The 24,121-nt window shown below is 35.3% G+C and overlaps 1 protein-coding gene across 16 annotated transcripts in view; it reads left to right on the forward strand.

Moving 5' to 3' along the window:
* The window catches only part of PCDH15 (protocadherin related 15), a 1,828,063-nt gene that overhangs the window by 1,415,593 nt on the left and 388,349 nt on the right, over nucleotides 1-24,121 (forward strand). For all 16 annotated transcript variants that reach the window (XM_025396095.1, XM_025396103.1, XM_025396104.1 and 13 more), the window contains one exon: nucleotides 9,974-10,086. In XM_025396095.1, the coding sequence (XP_025251880.1) occupies nucleotides 9,974-10,086 (113 nt within the window). The remainder of the gene's footprint in view (nucleotides 1-9,973; nucleotides 10,087-24,121) is intronic.

A 24,121-nucleotide genomic window follows, 5' to 3' on the forward strand; every position in this document is an offset into this window, starting at 1 on the left:
AATAGAGAATTGGCTAGTAAAAGTAACGGGGATTTGAAGCCACATAGTCATAAAAAGTGGTGGTACTATTAGCAATAACATAGTTACTGAATTTTGTAATTATTGATATGTTTAAAAAATAGATATGAACATATCATGTACCATGAAGAGGTGACTTTGAAACTTTAAAGGCTACAAGAATTCAGTGAGATTATTCAAAGTGCATTCTCTTGACCTCCCTTTTCAGAGCTTCTGATTCAGAAGATCTGGGACAAGATCTTGGTCTTTCTAGTGTGGGTATGCCTGAACTATACTCTCAGAAGCATTGTCATAAATATGCATAGGAAAAGCAACCCAATAAAATCTTTGGTAAAATTTTTTGAAGTTGAGATATTGGCTACTAATATAAGAATTTTAGTTCTCCTTATTAATATGTAAAATTTTATTTGAATTAGTTTGGTGGCTATTATACAGTTATTAAAAACACTTTGGATAAGAAAATGAAGTTTGTTATTTATAACAAACAGCTGAAAAATACGTTTTGCAAAGGAGATTTAGAACTGAAGATTTTTGGAAGATGTAAAAGCAGGACAAAGGTAGTTTACTTTTTGCATTTATAATTATCAAAGAATGCACTAAGAAAATGTAGTAGCTGAAAAGAAAAAGTGCTGAAGTTAAAATTAATGGAAGAAAATAATGAAAATTAGAGGTAATATTTCTAATATACATTTGAAACTAGGGATAACTTGATACAAAAACAAATGTGTTATTAGGGCATAGATGAAAATAATGGTTAAAATTATCAACGAAATTCTAGTTACGTAAAAGGGGTAGCAGATGAATTTAATGTCAAAGGAATGGAATATTAATATAATTAGTCCCAAGATCAAATAAAGGAATGACTAAAAAAATAAAACGCAGAGCTTTGGAGATGGTTCAGAAGCAGCTATATTTTTAGATGAATTAAGTTTTGCTAAATAGAGTTTATATTACATTTTCTAAGTGGGATAAATAAGGGATTCTGTAGGGTCTTTGAACTTAGACAGGTATTTCTATTCTTGTACAATGTTTTTACATTTCAATACCTTGGCTTCTGCAGGGTATTCAGCATTCATGGGTCATTAAAAGGTTTTCCCCAAAAAATTACCTGGAAAAAAGTTACATGTTATAATTGTTTTTGTTCTACCAAAGGAAATTGTGGGTGTTTTCATAAGCAGTATTTTATTGAAACTGACCATAATTTCTATATATCTATAATGTGAAAATTTGAGGAATTATCACAAATCTTCATGGCACCCAGAAGACAGTGTTCTCTTTTACTTTTGTGTTAATCAGGTTGCTAATTTTATATGTAAAGATATATATTTTTGGTGTGGAAGGGAAAACTTTGATACTGTATTTTTTTAGGTAGTGCTCCTTTGAAGTATATTAGATGTACATTTTCAAATATATCAAGTATTTAAAACAAATGCTTTCCTGAATGGGACTCTTTGGGTAAAAATTACAGAGGTGAACTTAAGTTCATCTTGGCGGTAAAGGAAATTCATTGAAAGGACTTTGATTTCTTCCAGAATTCAAGGAACTGTCAAAAACTATAACATTTTAAGAAGCAGAAACAGGAATTTCAAGATGAGGGATTAGAGGAGAGGGCCTTTCCTCTAGACGCCCATTATTTTTGTGGTACAGATTGTACATCCATCTTCTGATTCTTTGCTCTAAATAAAAATTGTTGAAAGATGAAGTGATAATTATATAGTTTAGGTCAGGCATCCACACTTCCTTCCACTTACTATATGTATGGAATCAGAAGTTCTATGCTAATAAATGATGGGCAAATACAGCTATGAGAAAAAACTGTGAAGGTATAAACACTTTAAAAATAATATGAAGCAAAAGGCAATTAAAAGAAGGAAAAGTTAATCTTTACAATCAACATTGCAGAACAATTGGACAGCCATATGTAAACAAATAAACTGCAATCCATACCTTACACTATGTACAAAAACCAACTTGAAAGACTTTCTATACATAATGTAAGAGCTAAAACTATAAAACATCTAAAAGATAATATTGGTAAAATTTTTTATGAACTTAGGGTTGGCAACAATTTCTTTTTTGTTGTTGTTTGGAGATGGAGTTTTGCTCTTGTTGCCCAGACTGGAGTGCAATGGTGCAATCTCGGCTCACCACAACCTCTACCTCCCAGGTTCAAGCAATTTTCCTGCCTCAGCCTCCTGAGTACCTATGATTACAGGCATGTGCCACCACGCCTGGCTAATTCTGTATTTTTAGTAGACACGGGGTTTCTCCATGTTGATCAGGCTGGTTTCGAACTCCTGACCTCAGGTGATCCCCCGACCTTGGCCTCCCAAAGTGTTGGGATTACAGGCGTGAGTCACTGCACCTGGCTGGCAACAATTTATTAAATATAACAGATGCAAATCTATAAAAGAAAAAATTTAAAATTTGACTTCATCAAAGTAAAAATGCATTTGCTCTTCAAAAGACACTGATAATAGACTGAAAAAGCAACTGACAGAAAAGGAGAATATATTTGCAAAATGTATCCAACAAGTGACTTGTTTGGGGAATATATGAAAACACAATTTAATAAAAATGAGACAATTATAAAATGGCAAAAAGGTTTAACAAATTATTACAGATTTACAAAAAAAATAAGAATGTGAAAAGTTGCTCAATATCATTAGCTAATTGGGAAATGCAAACTAATACCTCAATGAATATCACTATATACATACCAGAATGGCCAAAATTTTAAAAAGACTGACAATATCAAGTGTTGGTGAAAATATGGGGGATCTGAAATGCCCATATGTGGCTGGTAAGAATGTAAAATGCTATACACACATTGGAAAAATAGTTTGGCAATTTCTTCACAAGTTAAACATTACTGAACAATGAAAATATGATATTATTGATACATAGCAACTTGGATGAATCTCTAATGCTTTATACTGAGTTGAAAGTAGCCAATCTCCAAATCTTTATACTATACAATTCCATCTAAATGTCATTCTCATAAAAATGAAAGTATGGTGGTGGTGAACAAATTAGTGGTTGCGAAGGATTAAACTTTGGGGTTGGAATACACAAAGTAGTTATTTCATCATAAAACCATTCTATATCCTGATTGTGGTATTGACTACACAAACATATACATAACTGAAAATTAATAGACTTGCTACCTGCCCACAAATTCTTTTTTTTTTTTTTTCTTTTTTTCTTTTGAGACAGAGTCTGGCTCTGTGCAATGGCATAATCCCGGCTCACTGCAACCTGCGCCTCGTGGGTTCAAGTGATTGTCCTGCCTCAGCCTCCCAAGGAGCTGGGACTACAGGCACGCACCACCACGCCCAACTAATTTTTTTATTTTTAGTAGAAACGAGTTTCCACCATTTTGGCCAGCACAGCTTCAATCTCTTGACCTCGTGATCTGCCCACCTTGGCCTCCTAAAGTGCTGGGATTACAGGTGTGAGCCACTGCACCTGGCCCAAAAATTCTTAATACAACATTTAGACATACACATATCACATAGCCTAGCCATTACACTCCTAGATATTTACTCAAGATAAATGAAAGCAGAGATTCATTCAGAGATGTATACAAGAAAGTTCATAGCAGCTTTATTTGTGACTGGAGGCAACTCAAGTGTTCATCAACATGTGAATAGATAAATGAATTGTAGTATATCCATACAATAGAATAACACCTAGGCAATAGAAATAAATAAACTATTGATAAACGAAACAACATGGACTTCACAATCATTATGCTAATCGAAAGAAGCCAGACACACCTAAGAAAATAATATATTACTGTAAGGACGGGCAGGGTGGTTCATGCCTGTAATCCCACCCTGTTGGGAGGCTGAGGCCAGTGGATCACCTGAGGGCAGGAGTTTGAGACCAGCCTGGCCAACATGGTGAAACCCCATCTCCACTAAAAATACAAAAATTAGCTGGGCGTGGTGGCAGGCACCTGAAATCTCAGCTACTCAGGAGGTTGAGGCAGGAGAATCGTTTGAACTCAGGAGGCAGAAGTTGCAGTGAGCCAAGACAGCACCATTGCACTCCAGACTAGGAGAAAGAGCAAAACTCCGCTTCAAAAAAAAAAAAAAAAGAAGAAGAATACATACTGTATAAATGATTCCATTCCTATTTTGCTAACAGAAAGTGATCAGTGTTTGCACAGAGTGAGAGATATGAATGGGGAAAGGAAACGTTGTCATAAGGAAATTTCTGGCCATTATGGATAGGCTTAGTGTCTTAATCATGGTGATACTATCTTGATAACACATGTGTTAAAAATTCTACATTTTAAATATATGAAGATAATCATGTAGCATTTTCTTCTTTATCCTACAGAAAACCTGAATTCATGTAAATTCACATGTTGGGATTGATATTTCTCCTAAGTCTCTCTTTTATTTTTCTTGAGTCAAGAGTCTTGTTCTGTTGCCCAGGCTGGAGAGAAGTGGTGGGATCTTGGCTCATTGCAAGCTCCGCCTCTGGGTTCACACCATTCTCCTGCCTCAGCCTCCCAAGTAGCTGGGACTACAGGTGCCTGCCACCATGCCCGGCTAATTTTTTGTGTGTTTTTAGTAGAGACGGGGTTTCACCGTGTTGGCCAGGATGGTCTTGATCTCCTGACCTGGTGATCCACCTGCCTCGGCCTCCCAAAGTGCTGAGTTTACAGGCGTGAGCTAATGTGCCCAGCCCTAAGTCTCTTTTAATCTACAGTGGTTCTCTTTCCATGTATTTTTAAATTGTTTTCTTGTGATTCATTTATTGAGAAGTCAAGTTGTTTATAGTATGGAGTTTCTCATCATCTTGATTGTACTTTCTTTGGTTTAACTTTGCATGCTACTCTGTCCCAATGTTTCCTATAAATTTTGACATTTAATCAAATAACATTTTTTGTTTGTTTCTTTGTTGGGTTTTCTCAAAACTGTTTCATAGATGGTATAATAGTCTGCTTGGGCTGCCATTAAAAAACACCCTAGACTTAGTAGCTTAAGCGATAGTAAGGTGTTTTCTCACAGTTCTGGAGGCTGGAGGCCTGAGATCAAGATACTTTTGTAGTTAGTTTTTGTTGAAGCTTCTCTGGCTGCTTTCTTGTGTCTTCACATAGCCTTTCTTCTGTGTACCCTTGGACAGAGAGAGAGGGAAGAGAGAAAGAGAGAAAAGAGAACACCAGTCCCATCAGATTTAAGAGCCCACCCATATAAACTCATTTAGTCTGGTTACCTTCTTAAAAGGCTCTATCTCTCTATAATAGTCACACTGGGAGTAAGGGCTTCAACATAAAATTGTTACTGGTGAGGGGGACAACTCAGGCCATAGCAGATGATGTTGAATTAATTATTCTACTGAGAGGTATATATGTGGCTTTATGTCTTTTTTGTGATATTAGCAGCATTTGGTGCTCAATGCCATGATCCATTCATTTATGAGGGGTTGTAAAATGATGGCACTCTGATATTATTACTCTTCTTAAATTATTAGCTGAAATTATTTCTTAGTGAGACACTTTTTAATCAATTGTTTGTTTACCCCATGATAATGTCATATGGAAAAAGCATGCTATGTTTTCTTATTTACTAATTTTCAAAATATTTCTCTAGCATGCTCCAAAAGTGATCAGTATGTTATTTTGCAACACTGCCATAAACTTATGAATTTAAACATATCTGATCTGTTCCAAATCATTACTGATATTATCCTTATTGATGCTCAGATTGCCTTATCTTTAGCTAAAAAACACCTTTTGGCTCTTGAAAACTTTTCACATCAGTTTAGTAGTCTTGGAATTCTTTCTTGCTACTTGGTGTGAGCAGGTGTTTCATAGCCATTTGTTGATTTTTCTGCCGTAGACCTGAAATCAGTTCTCTCTCAGAAATCTTAACTGCTTTTATTGGTAAATAGTATTTCAAAACCATAGTCTGATCATTAGAAATATTCATTGCTTCTTTAATGGCCAATATATTTAGTTCTGTGTTTCAGCATTCAGAGCTATGTTGTATGCATTATGTTTCTTAAGATAAACTACAACCTGAGTTTAAACTTCCACTGCCAATTCAAAATCAAAACCGTAGGTTTTCTATTTTACCTCTTTAATTTTTAATTTCTATCTCTTTATCATCCCTGCCAAGAATCCAGCTTTCAATACTGAAAAGAATAGAATTAGACTAATGCCACATAATAATGTACTTATTTAATTTATTATAAAATACTCCTATAACTATCTTAGAATCACAACATACCACCAATATGGTTACTGTTTAACTTTTTGTGTTTTATAATTTCCTTGGTACTTCAGCTATATTACACAATGGGTGTGATGTCAATACTACTTTTAAAATTCACCTGGGATAGTTCTTTTTGTTTGTGCTTATGCCAACAACTGAATATACATTTAAATTGAATTATTTTTATTTTTAGAGAAGTCATTGAATTTAATTAGTTTTAAAATAATATATAATATATGTAGCTCTAAAATTTTAAAAACGTGATATAGTTAATGAAATTTAGTTTCAACCTCTATCCTCTCCACATATTCCCTCTCTTTCTCATAAGTAACAATTTTTTATGTTACAGTCTATCTTTGATTTTTTAATGTGTGTATATATTCCTTTGTAAATATGCATATGTATTCTTCTTAAAAGTTAGTATATTATCGGCCCTTATTTCCAAATTGCTTTTTTTGCTTAATATAGCTGAAAATAATTCCATAGTAATAGGTAAAGATATATATCACTTATCATTACATTTGAATTATCATCTGCTTTAGGATGTATCACCACTTATTTACCCAGACCACTATTGATATATATTTAGGTGGTCATTTATCTTCCATTATTATAAATGGGAAAATGTCCAGATGTGGGATTTATGGGTCAAAAAGTAAACATTAATATCATTTTGATAGCTTTGCCATACTCTCCTTCATAAATTTTATAACACTCATATTAACACCACCCATGCCCAAAGTATCTGTTTTCCTGCAGGCTCACCAACAGAGTACAGTGTCCAACTGGGACAATTGCTAATCTTTTTTTTTTTTTGAGACGGAGTCTCGCTCTGTCGCCCAGGCTGGAGTGCAGTGGCCGGATCTCAGCTCACTGCAAGCTCTGCCTCCCGGGTTCACGCCATTCTCCGGCCTCAGCCTCCCGAGTAGCTGGGACTACAGGCGCCCGCCACCTCGCCCGGCTAGTTTTTTGTATTTCTTAATAGAGACGGGGTTTCACCCTGTTAGCCAGGATGGTCTCGATCTCCTGACCTCGTGATCCGCCCTTCTCGGCCTCCCAAAGTGCTGGGATTACAGGCTTGAGCCACCGCGCCCGGCCATCTTTTTTTTTTTTTTTTTTTTGAGACAGAGTCTCGCTCTGTCGCCCAGGCTGGAGTGCAGTGGTGCGATCTCAGCTCACTGCAAGCTCCGCCTCCCGGGTTCACACCATTCTCCTGCCTCAGCCTCCTGAGTAGCTGGGACTACAGGCGCCGGCCACCGCGCCCGGCTAATTTTTTGTATTTTTAGTAGAAACGGGGTTTCACGGTGGTCTCTATCTCCTGACCTTGTGATCCGCCCGCCTCGGCCTCCCAAAGTGCTGGGATTACAGGCGTGAGCCACCGCGCCCGGCCAACAATTGCTAATCTAAGTGACTAATGAAATCTTAATGTAGGATTAATTTATAGTTTTCTTCTTATGTATACAGATAAGCATCTTTGCTTATCTTTGCTTATGATCAAGAGTCATTTGCCTTTCTCTTTCTGTGAACAGTTTTATCTTTAGCCCCAAACTTTTTTGTTCTGTTTTGTTTTGTGACAGAGTTTGGCTCTGTCACACAGGCTGGAGTGCAGTGGCACAATCTCAGCTCACGTAACCTCTGCCTCTCCCGGGTTCAAGTGTTTCTCCTGTCTCAGCTTCCTTAGTAGCTAGGATTACAGACACACCATCACGCCCAGCTAATTTTTGTAGTTTTAGTAGAGACAGCTTTTCACCATGTTGGCCAGGCTGGTCTCACACTCCTAACTTCAGATGATCCGCCCACCTCAGCCTCCCAAAGTGCTAGGATTACAGACGTGAGCCACTGTGCCCGGCCAGCCCCACACTTTTTAAATCCCTCACTGGCCCTCTTTTTAGCTAATTTTTATATATATATATAAATTTTATATAATTTATATATATAATTTATATAATTTATATATATAAATTTTATAGCTAATTTATATATATATATTATATATATATATAAAAAAACGGTATGAACATTTTGTCTCTACATAAATTTCAAGTATTTTCTCAGTTTGTCACTTGTGATTTTACTTTTTTATTGTGTCTCACCATACAATTTTGCAATATCATTAAACTTATCTCTCTTTTTCTTCATGACTTCTTGACTTTGACCATAGTTAGGAAAGGTTTGCCCACTCTTACATTAGAGTAAAATTCATCCACATTTTCATCTATGACTAGTGTTCATTTTTTTATTATTTATTATGAATATCTTCTTCATTTGGGGTTTACTCATGTATATTCCATGAAGAATGTAACTCCTATATAAACCCTTTATCATATGTTACATTTCATCTATAATTTTGACTATTTGTAGATTTTACAGTCGGTTTTAATGGTGTAAAATATGTTTCTGCTTTTTATTTTCCCCTCATTTACTGCCCAGGAGAATTTCCTTTCTTGTCTAAGAGTTGAGGCAAATAAGTAGTAACAAGAAGCCCATTTTTGGATGTGTTGGAACATCTGGCAGTCTGGATTTTTAATAAAAGCTCTGTTTCAGATTGTCCCTTTAAATTAAATACATCATTTAATCTCCCCAGTCTCCCAAGTCATCATCTGTAAAATGTAAATGATTTACAGAGGTATTGGTGATTAGTTATGTAAAGCATTTAGCACAGAGTAGGTTTCCATAATTGCAAGCTATATTATTTTACTCTTATGGTTATTAATTTTACAAATGTATATACTATACAGTTTTATGATTTGACTTCTTCACTTTGGGTAAAGAATGTTGCAGTACACAAAGGAAGATTATACAATTAGAAGAAATTTCTTCATGAAGAAATGTATTTTGATTATTAAAATACATTAAGAAATACCATCTTGGCTAGGCTTGGTGACTCACACCTGTAATTCTAGCACTTTGGGAAGTTGAGGCAGGCGTATCACCGGATGCCACCAGTCTGGCCAAAGTGGCAAATCCCTGTCTCTACTAAAAATACAGAAATTAGCCAGACATGGTGGCGCACGCCTATAATCCCAGCTATTCGGGGGCTGAGGCAGGGGAACCACTTGAACCAGGGAAGCAGAGGTTTCAGTGAGCCGAGATCAAGCCACTGCACTCCAGCCTGGGTGACACAGCAAGGCTCCATCTCATTCATTCATAAATAAATAAATAAATAAATAAATAAATAAATATCCTGTCTAGACATTAAGAGTATCATCAGAACCTATATTTAATTTACTCTGGTTAACATAATTAGCTTGATATTAATCTTAAGAAGTAATATATGGAACAAAATATGTTCATATTAATTTCCAAGCATCTCACTATTTGGTACAAATTACTAATAGTTTATTACAATATATGTTGAAAGACCAAATAGCTATAATTAAGATGTATGCACCATTAAAATAAAATTTCATAATCAAAAATGTACTCTTCCTCCACTTAATATCTATTTTCACGTGATGAAGTTTCAAATTAATTAGAGCCCTCTTAAGAAAAAAAATTTTCAAAAATCATCCAAACAAATATTTTCCATTTTCTTACTGATACACTAATTATGAATAACTATATACCACATTTGTGTCTGCTTTCCCTGGACTGCATAATTTTGAAACTTAATTTAGTAATGAAATTGTAACTTTGTTCCTCAGTTAATGAAAGGAAATAGATGAAGCAGATACACATATTACTTATTGTTCTCAATTATGTACTGAAATCTCAATGTCTTCCAGGGACTCCTGAGGATTACCCACGGTTTTTCCATATGCATCCTAGGACAGCAGAACTTAGTCTCCTGGAGCCAGTCAACAGAGACTTTCACCAGAAATTTGATTTGGTTATTAAGGTAAATTAAGCTAATATCTTATTTCCTTGGGTTTATGAACTGCTAATCAGATAAATCTGTAGAGGCTACTGTAGGCAGGTTTTTGTTATAAAATTAAAATTAATGTGGACAGCAAACAATTTTTTGTTTAAAAAAAGCGAAGTCCAGTTTTAATATTTGGCATTGCTTTTCTCTAGAATAACTTTTTATAGTACTATGGGGTAAAATACTAAATATTCTTATATGTAATCAATGCCTTGGTTAAGTGTATACAATTCTACACAATTCATTACGTCTTCTCACATTTTTTTTCTACTAAAAGGAATTAGCATTTTACCACAAAAACATGACCAATTAAGACATCTAAAATGTGTTTGATTTATATGTTATTTTAATTTTGTTTTCATTTTTATTAGTTAATTTTATTTTAATGTGTTTTTGTGTTTTTAATGCTGATTTTTCCAACATAAAAATAAAAGGTCTTGCCTATCCAAAGATACATTCAATACACATCTCATTATTTTCTTTATATTGAAAGATGATCTTCGACCTGAAATAATTTTGAAGCTAAGTTAATCTATTTGGCATTTCACTTTTGGTTTAATAGTATGTCTGTAGTTTAATATAATCATTAAATAGATACTGTAAAAATGCAGATATTCTTCTAATTAATTTCGATGGACTTCATTGAGACGGTGAGATTTAATCTAATCAGTGAAGGAAAAACAGGAATTTGACAGGCAGAGATGAGGACTGGGAAAATTTGGGCATTGTAGGTACAACAAAAGGCAAAAGCAAAGATTCAGCATAAGTTTTGTATATAGTACACAACTTTCTCATATTTAAGTATGAAAAAAAACCCTCTAGAAATGCATCCCGATGGTATTTTTCTTACCTTTTGAAAAATGTAAACATATTAAATGAAAAGGAAGTAAAGTAAGGAAGCTTACTGAGAATGAACAATGTTCAAGCTGCTTTATGTGCATTTTTCATTGAATTGTTGCCACAACTTTAGTATTACTCTCATTTGCACGAAATGTGGAAACTAAAGTTCAGATCAGGTAAGTGATTACCTTAGAGTTAATTACTAATAAGGGGCAGAGTTGAGTTTCAAATTTAGTTTTATATACACTAAAGCCATGCTCTTTTCACTTCACAAGTATGCAGATACTTAGAAATGGTTGTCTGGTTAACAATTAATAGATATGTCCTTAGCACAGAACCTGTGTTTATTCAGCAATCCTTGTCCTTGAAAAAGCTTATAGTCTAGAAAGGGAAACAGTCATATAATGAAATAAATCAGATATAATACATCAAATGCTAAGAGGAAGACATGTAAAGAATGGTAATGACACACGGAATAGGGACATTTAAATTAATCTAGAAACTCACGGAAATTTTCTGGAGATCACCCCAAGCTAAATGTTGCTGGATTGAAAGAGTATGGCCAATGAATAAAAGTGGGAAATATGTTTGAACATAAGGAGGCGCAGAAGTGAAAGCTTGGAAACATAATGTACAGGCTACAAGCAGTTAACAGGGAAATGAGGTCTAGAGCCAGACCACGGAAGGAGCCTGAAGGGTGACTGCAGTTTCCTGGGATTTCATTTATTAAGGGTTTGGGACTTATTCAACAAAAAACACCACTTTAACCGATTGTATTAAATGCCATGCATGAGATTCACTTTCTTACATTGACTATGTTAATTGTTATGGGAGTATATAAAACTCCACAATGTGTACTGATTTTCTATTGTGGATCTCCCTGGAGTCTTGTGGTACTGCTTTCTATGGGAATTAAGAAATTTGACAAAGCACTGTTTCCAAACTGCCACATGTGAAACCAAAAATCAATTATTTTCCTTTATTATCAAATTCAGCTGTCCTGGTGTACCTGGGTACAGCGTAACTCAGTCCATCAATTACAGAAAAAAAAAAAAAAAGCAATTACAACAGGTCACAGATTTTTTTGTGTTAATAACACTTTCTTTTATTAATGGAAGTTTTAACAGACATTATTAGATTCAAATTACTATGTTTTGTGTGAAGTCAAGGACATAATAAGCCAAGGTATCTAACTGTAATAATAATGTACCACCTGCTTGAATAATAACTGAGTATTGTGGTATTGTTCAGGGGACTATTGAAATGCTACAATCTCGCAGTTCTCCTCTACAGTAAATCTTTCCATTTCTTCTCTCTCTCTCTCTCTTTACTTTAATAATACTTCATTTTTTCATTGGCCCTAAAAGTTTTTGTTGGACTAGATCCCAATTTATGTTTCAAAAGCAGAGAAAAAATAAAATGAAGTATCGTCTCCTACATTTTGAAGAATTCTGCTTTAAAAAGCTATGTGTATATTTAACAGCTGGTGAGTGCCACAAATTAGAGATTTATCATGTTCATTTTTTCCTCTATTTCTCCCAGTGATTTATTCAGCATGCTGACAAATAAAAATGTAAAGGTGAAACTTGGAAGACAAAGTGGAATAGTTCACAAACTTTAGAATCTGAAAAGATTAAAACATGCAACTGAAAAAGTTTGTTCCATTCCAAAACACTATCCTAAATTTTATATAATTGTAATCATTTAAGCATACTTTAAAATGTGATATACACTGTGAACAAGAATCATAGATTTGGTTTACCCAGGACAGTACATGTTTATGTCTGTTGTCTTTGTGTAATTATTCATAATACCTCTCTTGCTCTTTTAAATGTCCCAGTTTGTATAAGTTATTTGATCACTACACTCATAAAATAAAAACCACCTATGATGTAAAAATATGAAAGCACATTTGAGACACTGGTAAGAGTGAATTAGTTCACGTGTGGACCATCTATTACAAAGTCCATAAGATCACTTTCAGTATTATAAGTGAAATATTTTAAAGTATTATTAGTTGATATATTTATACTTCAGGCATCTAATACAAAGCTACTAGTCATTAATTATTAAGATCAATTAAATGGATAAATTATGAATAATTTACTATCTCTCAGTTCTTCAAAGAACAATTGCATGTTTTAATCTAAATCCCTTTAATTAACAACGAAGAGCAAAGATCACAATAGAAGCATAATTGTTTCATGTTTCCTCTGATTTTCATGTTGTTACTCACTGACCTACTTATTCTGTCTAGCACGCTACCTTTTAACTTATTTTCCTTCCAACTCATGGGCTCATTAACCCTGAGATCTCACTACTTCCCTTTCACACCCTCTGTTCCAGACATACTAAAGCGCTTCTAGTGCCCTCCACTGACCATGCTGTTTCTGACATCTAAGCATTTAGAGATACTGTCCCTCTTCCTGAATCATTCCTCCGTCTTCTTGTCAACAGTCTAATTCAAACTGATGCTTCAGTTTTTAACTAAGAAGATGTTTGCCCTAGAAAGGCATAGCCACTGTTAGGAAGCCGCTTTTTTGCAGCCTGTTGGCCCCTAGAGTGGCCCCAATTACTCTATTGAATGTACCTGTTTATTTTCTCCCACCTTTTACAGGGGGACAGATTGTGAAACATTTATTTACACTGTGTCCCATGCCCCTACATCTACCTATATACAGCACATAGAAGCTGCTTAATAAACATTTGTTGTAATGATTTTCTCTGACACAGTAAATCTTTTCAGACTGTTGAATCTGTACCTACATCTTCACTCTATATAAATACATACACTTGAATGTGTATGCATTTGATAAAATTTGATCTTGCATCTCTGTCCAGAAAAAAAAAAGATGCAAATGAGGCAAATAGATTTCCATATAAATTCAATCCCTAGAAAAAAGGTCAGACCTTTGTTACGGCACAACTAAAGCTATTTATGACTGCATCAAAAAAAGGTGTTGTGTTTCTTCTAAAGAAAAATTACATACTTGTCGTAGAAAATGAGTCAGGGAATTAAAAACTAGTGAGCTTGACTCTTAGTGCTGATGTGCCTCATGCTCTGGCAAGGTGTGGTCCTTGAGTAATTTGAGAGTTACAGGAAAACAGCATTTGAGAAATGATTGAGGGCTAAGAGGACAGCTGCTACAACTCCTGTCCCTACATGAGTCACTAATGCCACAACTCTAGAAAATGTTTAGTCACTATTTGAGTAATGATAAAAATTGTATTTTACTTCATAGAAATTTAACAGAAAACCCTGATTCAATGATTTTAAAGCATATGGCATTTGCTACTTTTCAATTTGTCTAATCCTTGTTGAGTGCTTCTCAGGTGCCTGGCATTTTTCTTGGTGCCAAGGAGACATATTTTACTTCTGATGTCTACAGACATCTTTTCAATTATTGGTTGGATAACTACTCCTAGTATTATTTAATTGTGACAAATTAAAAATGTAGCAAACTATAGATATATCCTTTAAAAATTCCAAACCTTCTATTTTCTATTCTCTTTTTCAGTTAATCATATTTCAGTTGGTCACCCATCGAAGCTAGACACTGCCGCTTCCTCAAAGGTCTCTACTCTCGAATGTTCCCACTCAGTCACTCATAGAATCCCTTCTTGATACCTTTGAAATTCTCTTGAATATCTCAACTCTGCTTATCCACTGCAATTCTTTAGTTCACATTGTCTTGGCTCATCATCTTACACAAGCAGTCTCTAAAACCATAGCTTCATTTCTGTGCATCTTATCCATCTTTTCACACTGCCAACAGAGTATCACTAAAACAACAAAAAATAGATCATACTGCTGCATGTTGCCTTCAAGCCAATTTACAATTTGCCCCCTACCTGAATTTCCCACAGAGACGTTGTCAAGTTGAAAGATCACAGGTGTCTAAGTCAGGCAGAGTAGCAAGTCAAAGATCATCAGTCATCACTTCTCAAAATGAAAAGGATGGAACCTACTGTGAAAATGAAAAAGCTAATAAAATTAATTAAATCTGTTATAGAGATGTGAAATATAAGTTATGTTCTTTCTACTCTAATGTGTAAATCATTAGTTTTCAAAAAAAAAAAAAAAAAAAAAGTGAGAGAGAGAGAAGAGGCAAGAGAAGAAAAGGATTGGCACTCCCATAAGGTGAGATTGAACAGGGGCCATCAGTGACCCAGAGTTAAGACAAGAGGATAAAACATCAGGGCTGCTATTGCCAAGCTACAAGAAGGAAGACAAATGCTGCAAATGGCATATCTTCTATATCTGGAAATATTCTAGCAATATATCCCTACTCTTATTCTTATGGCAAGAATGAAACACACACACACACACACACACACACGTACTATCAGTTTAGGCCACTCTAACAAAGTACAAAAGACTGGGTAGATTATGAACAATAGAAATATATTTCTCACTCTTCCGGAGACTGGCAATCCATGCTCAATATGGCGGGTTCTAGTTAGGTTCCTTTTCTGGGTTGCAGATTGCCAACTTCTGTTTGTATCTTCAGTTGGAGGAGAGAGGGTGAGAGAGCTCTCTGGGATACCTCTTGTAAGGACACTAATTACTTTTATGAGAGCTCTATTCTCATGACCTAATTACCTCTCCTAATTGCATTACATTGGGGATTAGGATTTCAATGTATGAATTTGGAGAGTTACAAATATTAAGTCCATTGCACACCACATCTCAGTTCAATAGGTTACTAAATAATATAATAAGTTTATCTTTTCTACCCCAATAGCCAGGTCTTAAGGTAAGGCAAAGTAAATTAAATATCTCTTATACATTTTAGAGAAAATCATTCCACAGAAATTTCAGGCATTACTTGTTCTTAGTAATGAAATAGCAATCTTTCCATGAATTTCCAAACAAACATTACAGTTTCTGAAATCAATTGATCTTTGATACACTGATAAGTGTTTATCTTTTAATTTTGTGTTCTCCTTTTTTTGTTAAACTTAGCAGATTGCCACATAAAGCATAATTTTTGTCATGATGTGTCATAGTGTCCAACTAACAAAAGGGGATATTATCAACTGGGTTAAAATTAGAGGGCCAAGAAGACTTTGGGAGAAAACTACGTTCCACGAGGCTCTCTATGTAAGATCACTAATGCTTCTAATTAATGATGAAGAAAATCCTTCATGTTAGGAAATTTGAGCATATCACTAAATAAGCGGGAATGGTTAAGACAAATGACTATATCTGTTTTACCTTAACTGTAATAGAGTAAGTAAATGAGCTCAGAGGTAGAATATGGAATTTAAACTGCCTAAGGATGAAGCGATGCATGTGGATAGAATTAAGGGATCAAATGCCAGAGAAGGCAGCTAAGAGTATCCTTCAGGTTTTCTGCTACAGTGTGACGTTGTACACCACCTCCCACCAGAGACTTCCTCCACAGGGTGCCTGATATCACATCCAATAACACATCATGAGAATGGCAATAATTTGACTCAGATAACATGCTGAAATACATCACAGAGGATGTAGAAGCTCAAAAAGAAGTCAATCTAAAAAACTTAACCTTTTAAAATTTTTGTCTTAATGAGTTAAGTTTAATCAAACAAAAATATTGCTGAAGATTAACACTACCATGACTAGGAAAGAATAAATAATACCAAAACACAAAACAAAGGAACAACAACAACAACAACAACAAAAAAAAAAAAAACCAAAAACAGTATTTGTGTTTCTTCAGAAAGAACACTGTGTCTTTTTATTTTCCACTGGTTGGTCTCTAAAAATTCTAATTACTGACTTAAATTAATTAACTATTATGCCAATTATGGAAGCTAATAAAAGGAAAAGAAGTATGATGTCCTCGTCTCATACCACTATTCATGCAGGAGCATTAGAACAGAAATAGAATGTAGCAGTTGAATATAGTGGCTGTCGAAATGCACAAACTGACAAAAGACACACAGAGGTGACATTTTACTTGGCCTTTTTTCTTCCTCACAAGGTGACCTGTAACTGCTTGGGAAGAAGAAAGGCAATTTATCCATTCTCATCAGAGTACCTTGCTTTTTGCCAAGGCCTTCTTGTCGGCAAAGGTCATCGTAAGAGTAGAACAGCAAGACCAAACGTTGTAAAATGTTCAAAGGAAAGCCACTTTCTGAACCCTTACCATGTCTCCCCGCTCTGCCATCCCCACACACATAAACATCCTTAGCACTCTGCACATATGTTCCCAAGTAATCATTCTTCATAAGTTTCTTAATTCCACAGTAATAATGAAAAATGAAAGAGCATACTGAAAAACTTGTAGACTGAAACTCTTCCAACACTATGTTGAATAGGAGTGGTGAGAGAGGGCATCCCTGTCTTGTGCCAGTTTTCAAAGGGAATTTTTCCAGTTTTTGCCCATTCAGTATGATATTGGCTGTGGGTTTGTCATAAATAGCTCTTATTATTTTGAGGTACGTTCCATCAATACCGAATTTATTGAGCGTTTTTAGCATGAAGGGCTGTTGAATTTTGTCAAAAGCCTTTTCTGCATCTATTGAAATAATCATGTGGTTCTTGTCTTTGGTTCTGTTTATATGCTGGATTATGTTTATTGATTTGCGAATGTTGAACCAGCCTTGCATCCCAGGGATGAAGCCCACTTGATCATGGTGGATAAGCTTTTTGATGTGTTGCTGAATCCGGTTTGCCAGTATTTTATTGAGGATTTTTGCATCGATGTTCATCAGGGATATTGGTCTAAAATTCTCTTTTTTTGTTGTATCTCTGCCAGGCTTTGGTATCAGGATGATGTTGGCCTCATAAAATGAGTTAGGGAGGATTCCCTCTTTTTCTATTGATTGGAATAGTTTCAGAAGGAATGGTACCAACTCCTCCTTGTACCTCTGGTAGAATTCAGCTGTGAATCCATCTGGTCCTGGACTTTTTTTGGTTGGTAGGCTATTAATTGTTGCCTCAATTTCAGAGCCTGCTATTGGTCTATTCAGGGATTCAACTTCTTCCTGGTTTAGTCTTGGAAGAGTGTAAGTGTCCAGGAAATTATCCATTTCTTCTAGATTTTCCAGTTTATTTGCGTAGAGGTGTTTATAGTATTCTCTGATGGTAGTTTGTATTTCTGTGGGGTCGGTGGTGATATCCCCTTTTTCATTTTTAATTGCGTCGATTTGATTCTTCTCTCTTTTCTTCTTTATTAATCTTGCTAGTGGTCTGTCAATTTTGTTGATCTTTTCAAAAAACCAACTCCTGGATTCATTGATTTTTTGGAGGGTTTTTTGTGTCTCTATCTCCTTCAGTTCTGCTCTGATCTTAGTTATTTCTAGCCTTCTGCTAGCTTTCGAATGTGTTTGCTCTTGCTTCTCTAGTTCTTTTAATTGCGATGTTAGAGTGTCAATTTTAGATCTTTCCTGCTTTCTCTTGTGGGCATTTAGTGCTATAAATTTCCCTCTACACACTGCTTTAAATGTGTCCCAGAGATTCTGGTATGTTGTATCTTTGTTCTCATTGGTTTCAAAGAACATCTTTATTTCTGCCTTCATTTCGTGATGTACCCAGTAGTCATTCAGGAGCAGGTTGTTCAGTTTCCATGTAGTTGAGCGGTTTTGATTGAGTTTCTTAGTCCTGAGTTCTAGTTTGATTGCACTGTGGTCTGAGAGACAGTTTGTTATAATTTCTGTTCTTGTACATTTGCTGAGGAGTGCTTTACTTCCAATTACGTGGTCAATTTTGGAATAAGTACGATGTGGTGCTGAGAAGAATGTATATTCTGTTGATTTGGGGTGGAGAGTTCTATAGATGTCTATTAGGTCTGCTTGCTGCAGAGATGAGTTCAATTCCTGGATATCCTTGTTAACTTTCTGTCTCGTTGATCTGTCTAATGTTGACAATGGAGTGTTGAAGTCTCCCATTATTATTGTATGGGAGTCTAAGTCTCTTTGTAAGTCTCTAAGGACTTGCTTTATGAATCTGGGTGCTCCTGTATTGGGTGCATATATATTTAGGATAGTTAGCTCTTCCTGTTGAATTGATCCCTTTACCATTATGTAATGGCCTTCTTTGTCTCTTTTGATCTTTGATGGTTTAAAGTCTGTTTTATCAGAGACTAGGATTGCAACCCCCGCTTTTTTTTGTTCTCCATTTGTGTTGGAAGTTCTGGCTAGGGCAATCAGGCAAGAGAAAGAAATCAAGGGTATTCAGTTAGGAAAAGAAGAAGTCAAATTGTCCCTCTTTGCAGATGACATGATTGTATATTTAGAAAACCCCATTGTCTCAGCCCAAAATCTCCTTAAGCTGATAAGCAACTTCAGCAAAGTCTCAGGATACAAAATTAATGTGCAAAAATCACAAGCATTCTTATACACTAGTAACAGACAAACAGAGAGCCAAATCATGAATGAACTTTCATTCACAATTGCTTCAAAGAGAATAAAATACCTAGGAATCCAACTGACAAGGGATGTAAAGGACCTCTTCAAGGAGAACTACAAACCACTGCTCAGTGAAATAAAAGAGGACACAAACAAATGGAAGAACATACCATGCTCATGGATAGGAAGAATCAATATCGTGAAAATGGCCATACTGCCCAAGGTAATTTATAGATTCAATGCCATCCCCATCAAGCTACCAATGAGTTTCTTCACAGAATTGGAAAAAACTGCTTTAAAGTTCATATGGAACCAAAAAAAGAGCCCGCATCTCCAAGACAATCCTAAGTCAAAAGAACAAAGCTGGAGGCATCACGCTACCTGACTTCAAACTATACTACAAGGCTACAGTAACCAAAACAGCATGGTACTGGTACCAAAACAGAGATATAGACCAATGGAACAGAACAGAGTCCTCAGAAATAATGCCACACATCTACAGCCATCTGATCTTTGACAAACCTGAGAGAAACAAGAAATGGGGAAAGGATTCCCTATTTAATAAATGGTGCTGGGAAAATTGGCTAGCCATAAGTAGAAAGCTGAAACTGGATCCTTTCCTTACTCCTTATACGAAAATTAATTCAAGATGGATTAGAGACTTAAATGTTAGACCTAATACCATAAAAATCCTAGAGGAAAATCTAGGTAGTACCATTCAGGACATAGGCATGGGCAAAGACTTCATGTCTAAAACACCGAAAGCAACGGCAGCAAAAGCCAAAATTGACAAATGGGATCTAATTAAACTAAAGAGCTTCTGCACAGCAAAAGAAACTACCATCAGAGTGAACAGGCAACCTACGGAATGGGAGAAAATTTTTGCAATCTACTCATCTGACAAAGGGCTAATATCCAGAACCTACAAAGAACTCCAACAAATTTACAAGAAAAAAACAAACAACCCCATCAAAAAGTGGGCAAAGGATATGAATAGACATTTCTCAAAAGAAGACATTCATACAGCCAACAAACACATGAAAAAATGCTCATCATCACTGGCCATCAGAGAAATGCAAATCAAAACCACAATGAGATACCATCTCACACCAGTTAGAATGGCGATCATTCAAAAGTCAGGAAACAACAGGTGCTGGAGAGGATGTGGAGAAATAGGAACACTTTTACACTGTTGGTGGGATTGTAAACTAGTTCAACCATTATGGAAAACAGTATGGCGATTCCTCAAGGATCTAGAACTAGATGTACCATATGACCCAGCCATCCCATTACTGGGTATATACCCAAAGGATTATAAATTATGCTGCTATAAAGACACATGCACACGTATGTTTATTGCAGCACTATTCACAATAGCAAAGACTTGGAATCAACCCAAATGTCCATCAGTGACAGATTGGATTAAGAAAATGTGGCATATATACACCATGGAATACTATGCAGCCATAAAAAAGGATGAGTTTGTGTCCTTTGTAGGGACATGGATGCAGCTGGAATCCATCATTCTTAGCAAACTATCACAAGAACAGAAAACCAAACACCGCATGTTCTCACTCATAGGTGGGAACTGAACAATGAGATCACTTGGACTCGGGAAGGGGAACATCACACACCGGGGCCTATCATGGGGAGGGGGGCGGGGGGAGGGATTGCATTGGGAGTTATACCTGATGTAAATGACGAGTTGATGGGTGCAGCACACCAACAAGGCACAAGTATACATATGTAACAAACCTGCACGTTATGCACATGTACCCTACAACTTACAGTATAATAATAATAAATAAATTTAAAAAAAAAATAAATAAAATAAAAAAAAAAAAAAAAGGGGGTACTCTCGCCAAAAAAAAAAAAAAAAAAAAAAAAGAAACTCTTTGTTATTTTTTGTCTCAATAACAGTCTGGTAGCTGGAGGAACATTGACCTCTCACCCTCACTATCTTCTAGGTTCTGAAAAAATAACCGATTTAGATATAATTTTTATATTGATGAAGTTTTAAAACTTGCTTATTACAAAATGCATTATTCTAGTTGACTAATTCATAGAAGGTACTTTAGTGGGGTTTTCTCCTGGTTAAGAAAAAAACTGGGAATCGGATCAGACTCCAGTGTAGGACAAGATGGCTTTGCTGGTTGCGGAGGCAAAAGGTAGGATAAAATAATAAAAATAAAACATAAGTTGGAAGATTCAGAGACAAAAGTGTTATCCCTTTCTCACTATCATAATTTTATATCTGGCTGACCTTGCTGTTTATACCCAAGATGATTTTCACGTTCCAAACAACAGCCAAATCGTTCAACATGTTGGTGATAAGTGAGAGTTTTCAGAATCTGTGGTCTTCCCCAGAGTGGCAAGGTTATTTTTTCTTTAAATCATTCAAAATTCCTTTAGTCATTCCAGTGTCGATTTATATCTCATGCTCTAAGCAAAAAGAAAGATTTTTATCACTGAAAGGTATACAAGAGATTTAAGGATTCATGTTTTCATTGTAACAAGTGATAAACAGAATGGGCATATTCTTACTTGAAGTGAAGATAGAAAGTATTTTATTGTATTAAAAATATTCCCTAGGTGTGAAATGTGTCAGTATTATTTCGTTGTTACATTACAAAGCTTTTTAAAGTCTGTGCCTATATTCTATCTAGTGAAGTTATCTTTTTCTTTTTGTCATACAAAAAATGTATTTGTTTCCAACCAAGAATGTATATCCTGCTGTATAACCTTGCAAACAAACTGTACAGCATGCAACAGTTATTTATATTTTATCCCATGAAGTCTATATGTTTTTGAATTTATTTATAAGTTTTTGAGTATGTTTAGTAATAGTAATAAATTGGCTTAGAGTCAAACTGATTTTGCATCCTTTGATTTTTAGAGTATTAAATTTTAAATAAAGGAGGCTCCTGTAGGTTTTAAGGCAGTTAATTTTACAAGTAGGGTCAATAATCAATGGTATATTCTTATTTTTATTAGGATAGTGCAAACATAACTGCGGTGTTTGCCATTACTTTTAATGGCAAAAATCTAACAATTTTTAATTAGTTGATAATATGTTCTTTGATTCATGGAGCACAGGTTTTTCACAGTCATCTCTCCCTAAGACATTTTACAAACACACACACACACACACACACACACACACAAACACACACACACGAAAAAAGGAAATATAATCTGATAACCTATTACCAATTACTGTTGCTTTGGACCCCTAGTTTTTGTAGAGCTTCAGTGAGCTGCAAGATCCTACAGAGAGTTCCCTTACATAAATGACTCTCCTCCATTCTGTTTCCAACTAAGTCCAAATTAAGAGACTTTACGGAAAGTGAAGAAGAGTGATAATCTAGCCTTACATAAAAGGCTAGAGCAGAGTTGGCCTCAGCTGCTCACCCTAGGCTTTTTTAGTGTAACAGCTACCTATAAGCCTGTGCGAGAAAAGCTAAAATGCCCGATCCAACTGATCCCAAACGACTACTGATTCTACATATCAGGACCATGGGATGTGCTCCTTTTGGAAAGGCAGACTTTAGGGCTATCCCTACAGAATCAGGATTTACATGTGATTTTCAGGATGCTAAATTTTAAGAGCAAATCATATATTAAAATTACTTGAAAACTTAGGAAGATATAATAACATTAAACTAATGAAGAAAACAAGTAAGCAATACAGCAAATACATGTCAAGTATTTTGGCTGAGCCCCTGGGAATCTGCTTTAACAATTACCTTGGATTATTTTAAGGCAGCAGATAAGAAGCAGGGCTTTGGAAACCACAGTGTTTGGGAAATACCAGTGGGAAAGTGCAAAAGGCCAGGTCTACTTTTGGGGTCTATCTTTAATGAATGCAGATGGTTGAAGAGGGGAGCATCTTTAATTTTCATGTATCTTTCATAATGCTGGTTTTCCATGTCACTTCCTAGAGCAGCCCTTATTAAGTTAGCACTTGGACTTGAGTGCCCATATCCTAGTTTACTGTGATAGGAGAGGGAGGGATAGTCTAGGTACACTTTTTTGGGGAACAAGTTCATAGCTTATTTTTTTAGTAACATTTTAATTGAAATGCTGACATGCTACTGACATACAGGAAAGTGTGTCTCTTGATGAATTTTCACAAAGTGAAGTTAATCATGTAACTAACAACCAGATTTTTGTTAAAAAAGATACCACAAACTTCCCATATGCCTCCTACACCTCCTCCTAGTCACTAATCAACTTGCCAACACCTGACACAACCACAAACTTCCACTATAGGATTCTAACAGCATAAATTACTTTTTTCTTCTTCTTTGCAACATTTTATAATTGGATTAAATGTTGATGTTTTTAATCAGATTCTTAAGAGTTTTATCATTCTATTTTTCTTTACTGTAACCAACTCAGGAAGCATATGTTCCACAATCATATACTTTCCACCTGTGAAAAAGCTCAATGGCAATGAATTGTCTGCTAAAGGAAAATTTGAGACTTTTATTAACATTTTGATTTCAAAATAAAAGTACAAGTAATTCACAGTTGAATCCCAAGACAAACATGTCCAAATGTCAGGCTATTTGAAGGTTATACACTAATAATGTTATTGCCGAAAAAAATAAATTGGTTGAAAGCTTAAGTAAACATATTTTACCTGTCTAAAGTGATTTTTAAAATGTTAAGCAAATCCAATTTCTATCAATAAAGAGAGGATGTATAATTTAGCCCTTCAACAAAATTAACCAAAGTGAACAATCTTCTTCGTCTACTTGAGAGTTGAATTTAAAATTGAAAATAAAGCAATAAAGGGATATGCATGAATCATTGGTAGTTTGGTCGACTT

This window comes from Theropithecus gelada, chromosome 9 (genome assembly GCF_003255815.1).
Source record: "Theropithecus gelada isolate Dixy chromosome 9, Tgel_1.0, whole genome shotgun sequence".
In the NCBI taxonomy this organism is placed as follows: Eukaryota; Metazoa; Chordata; class Mammalia; order Primates; family Cercopithecidae; genus Theropithecus; species Theropithecus gelada.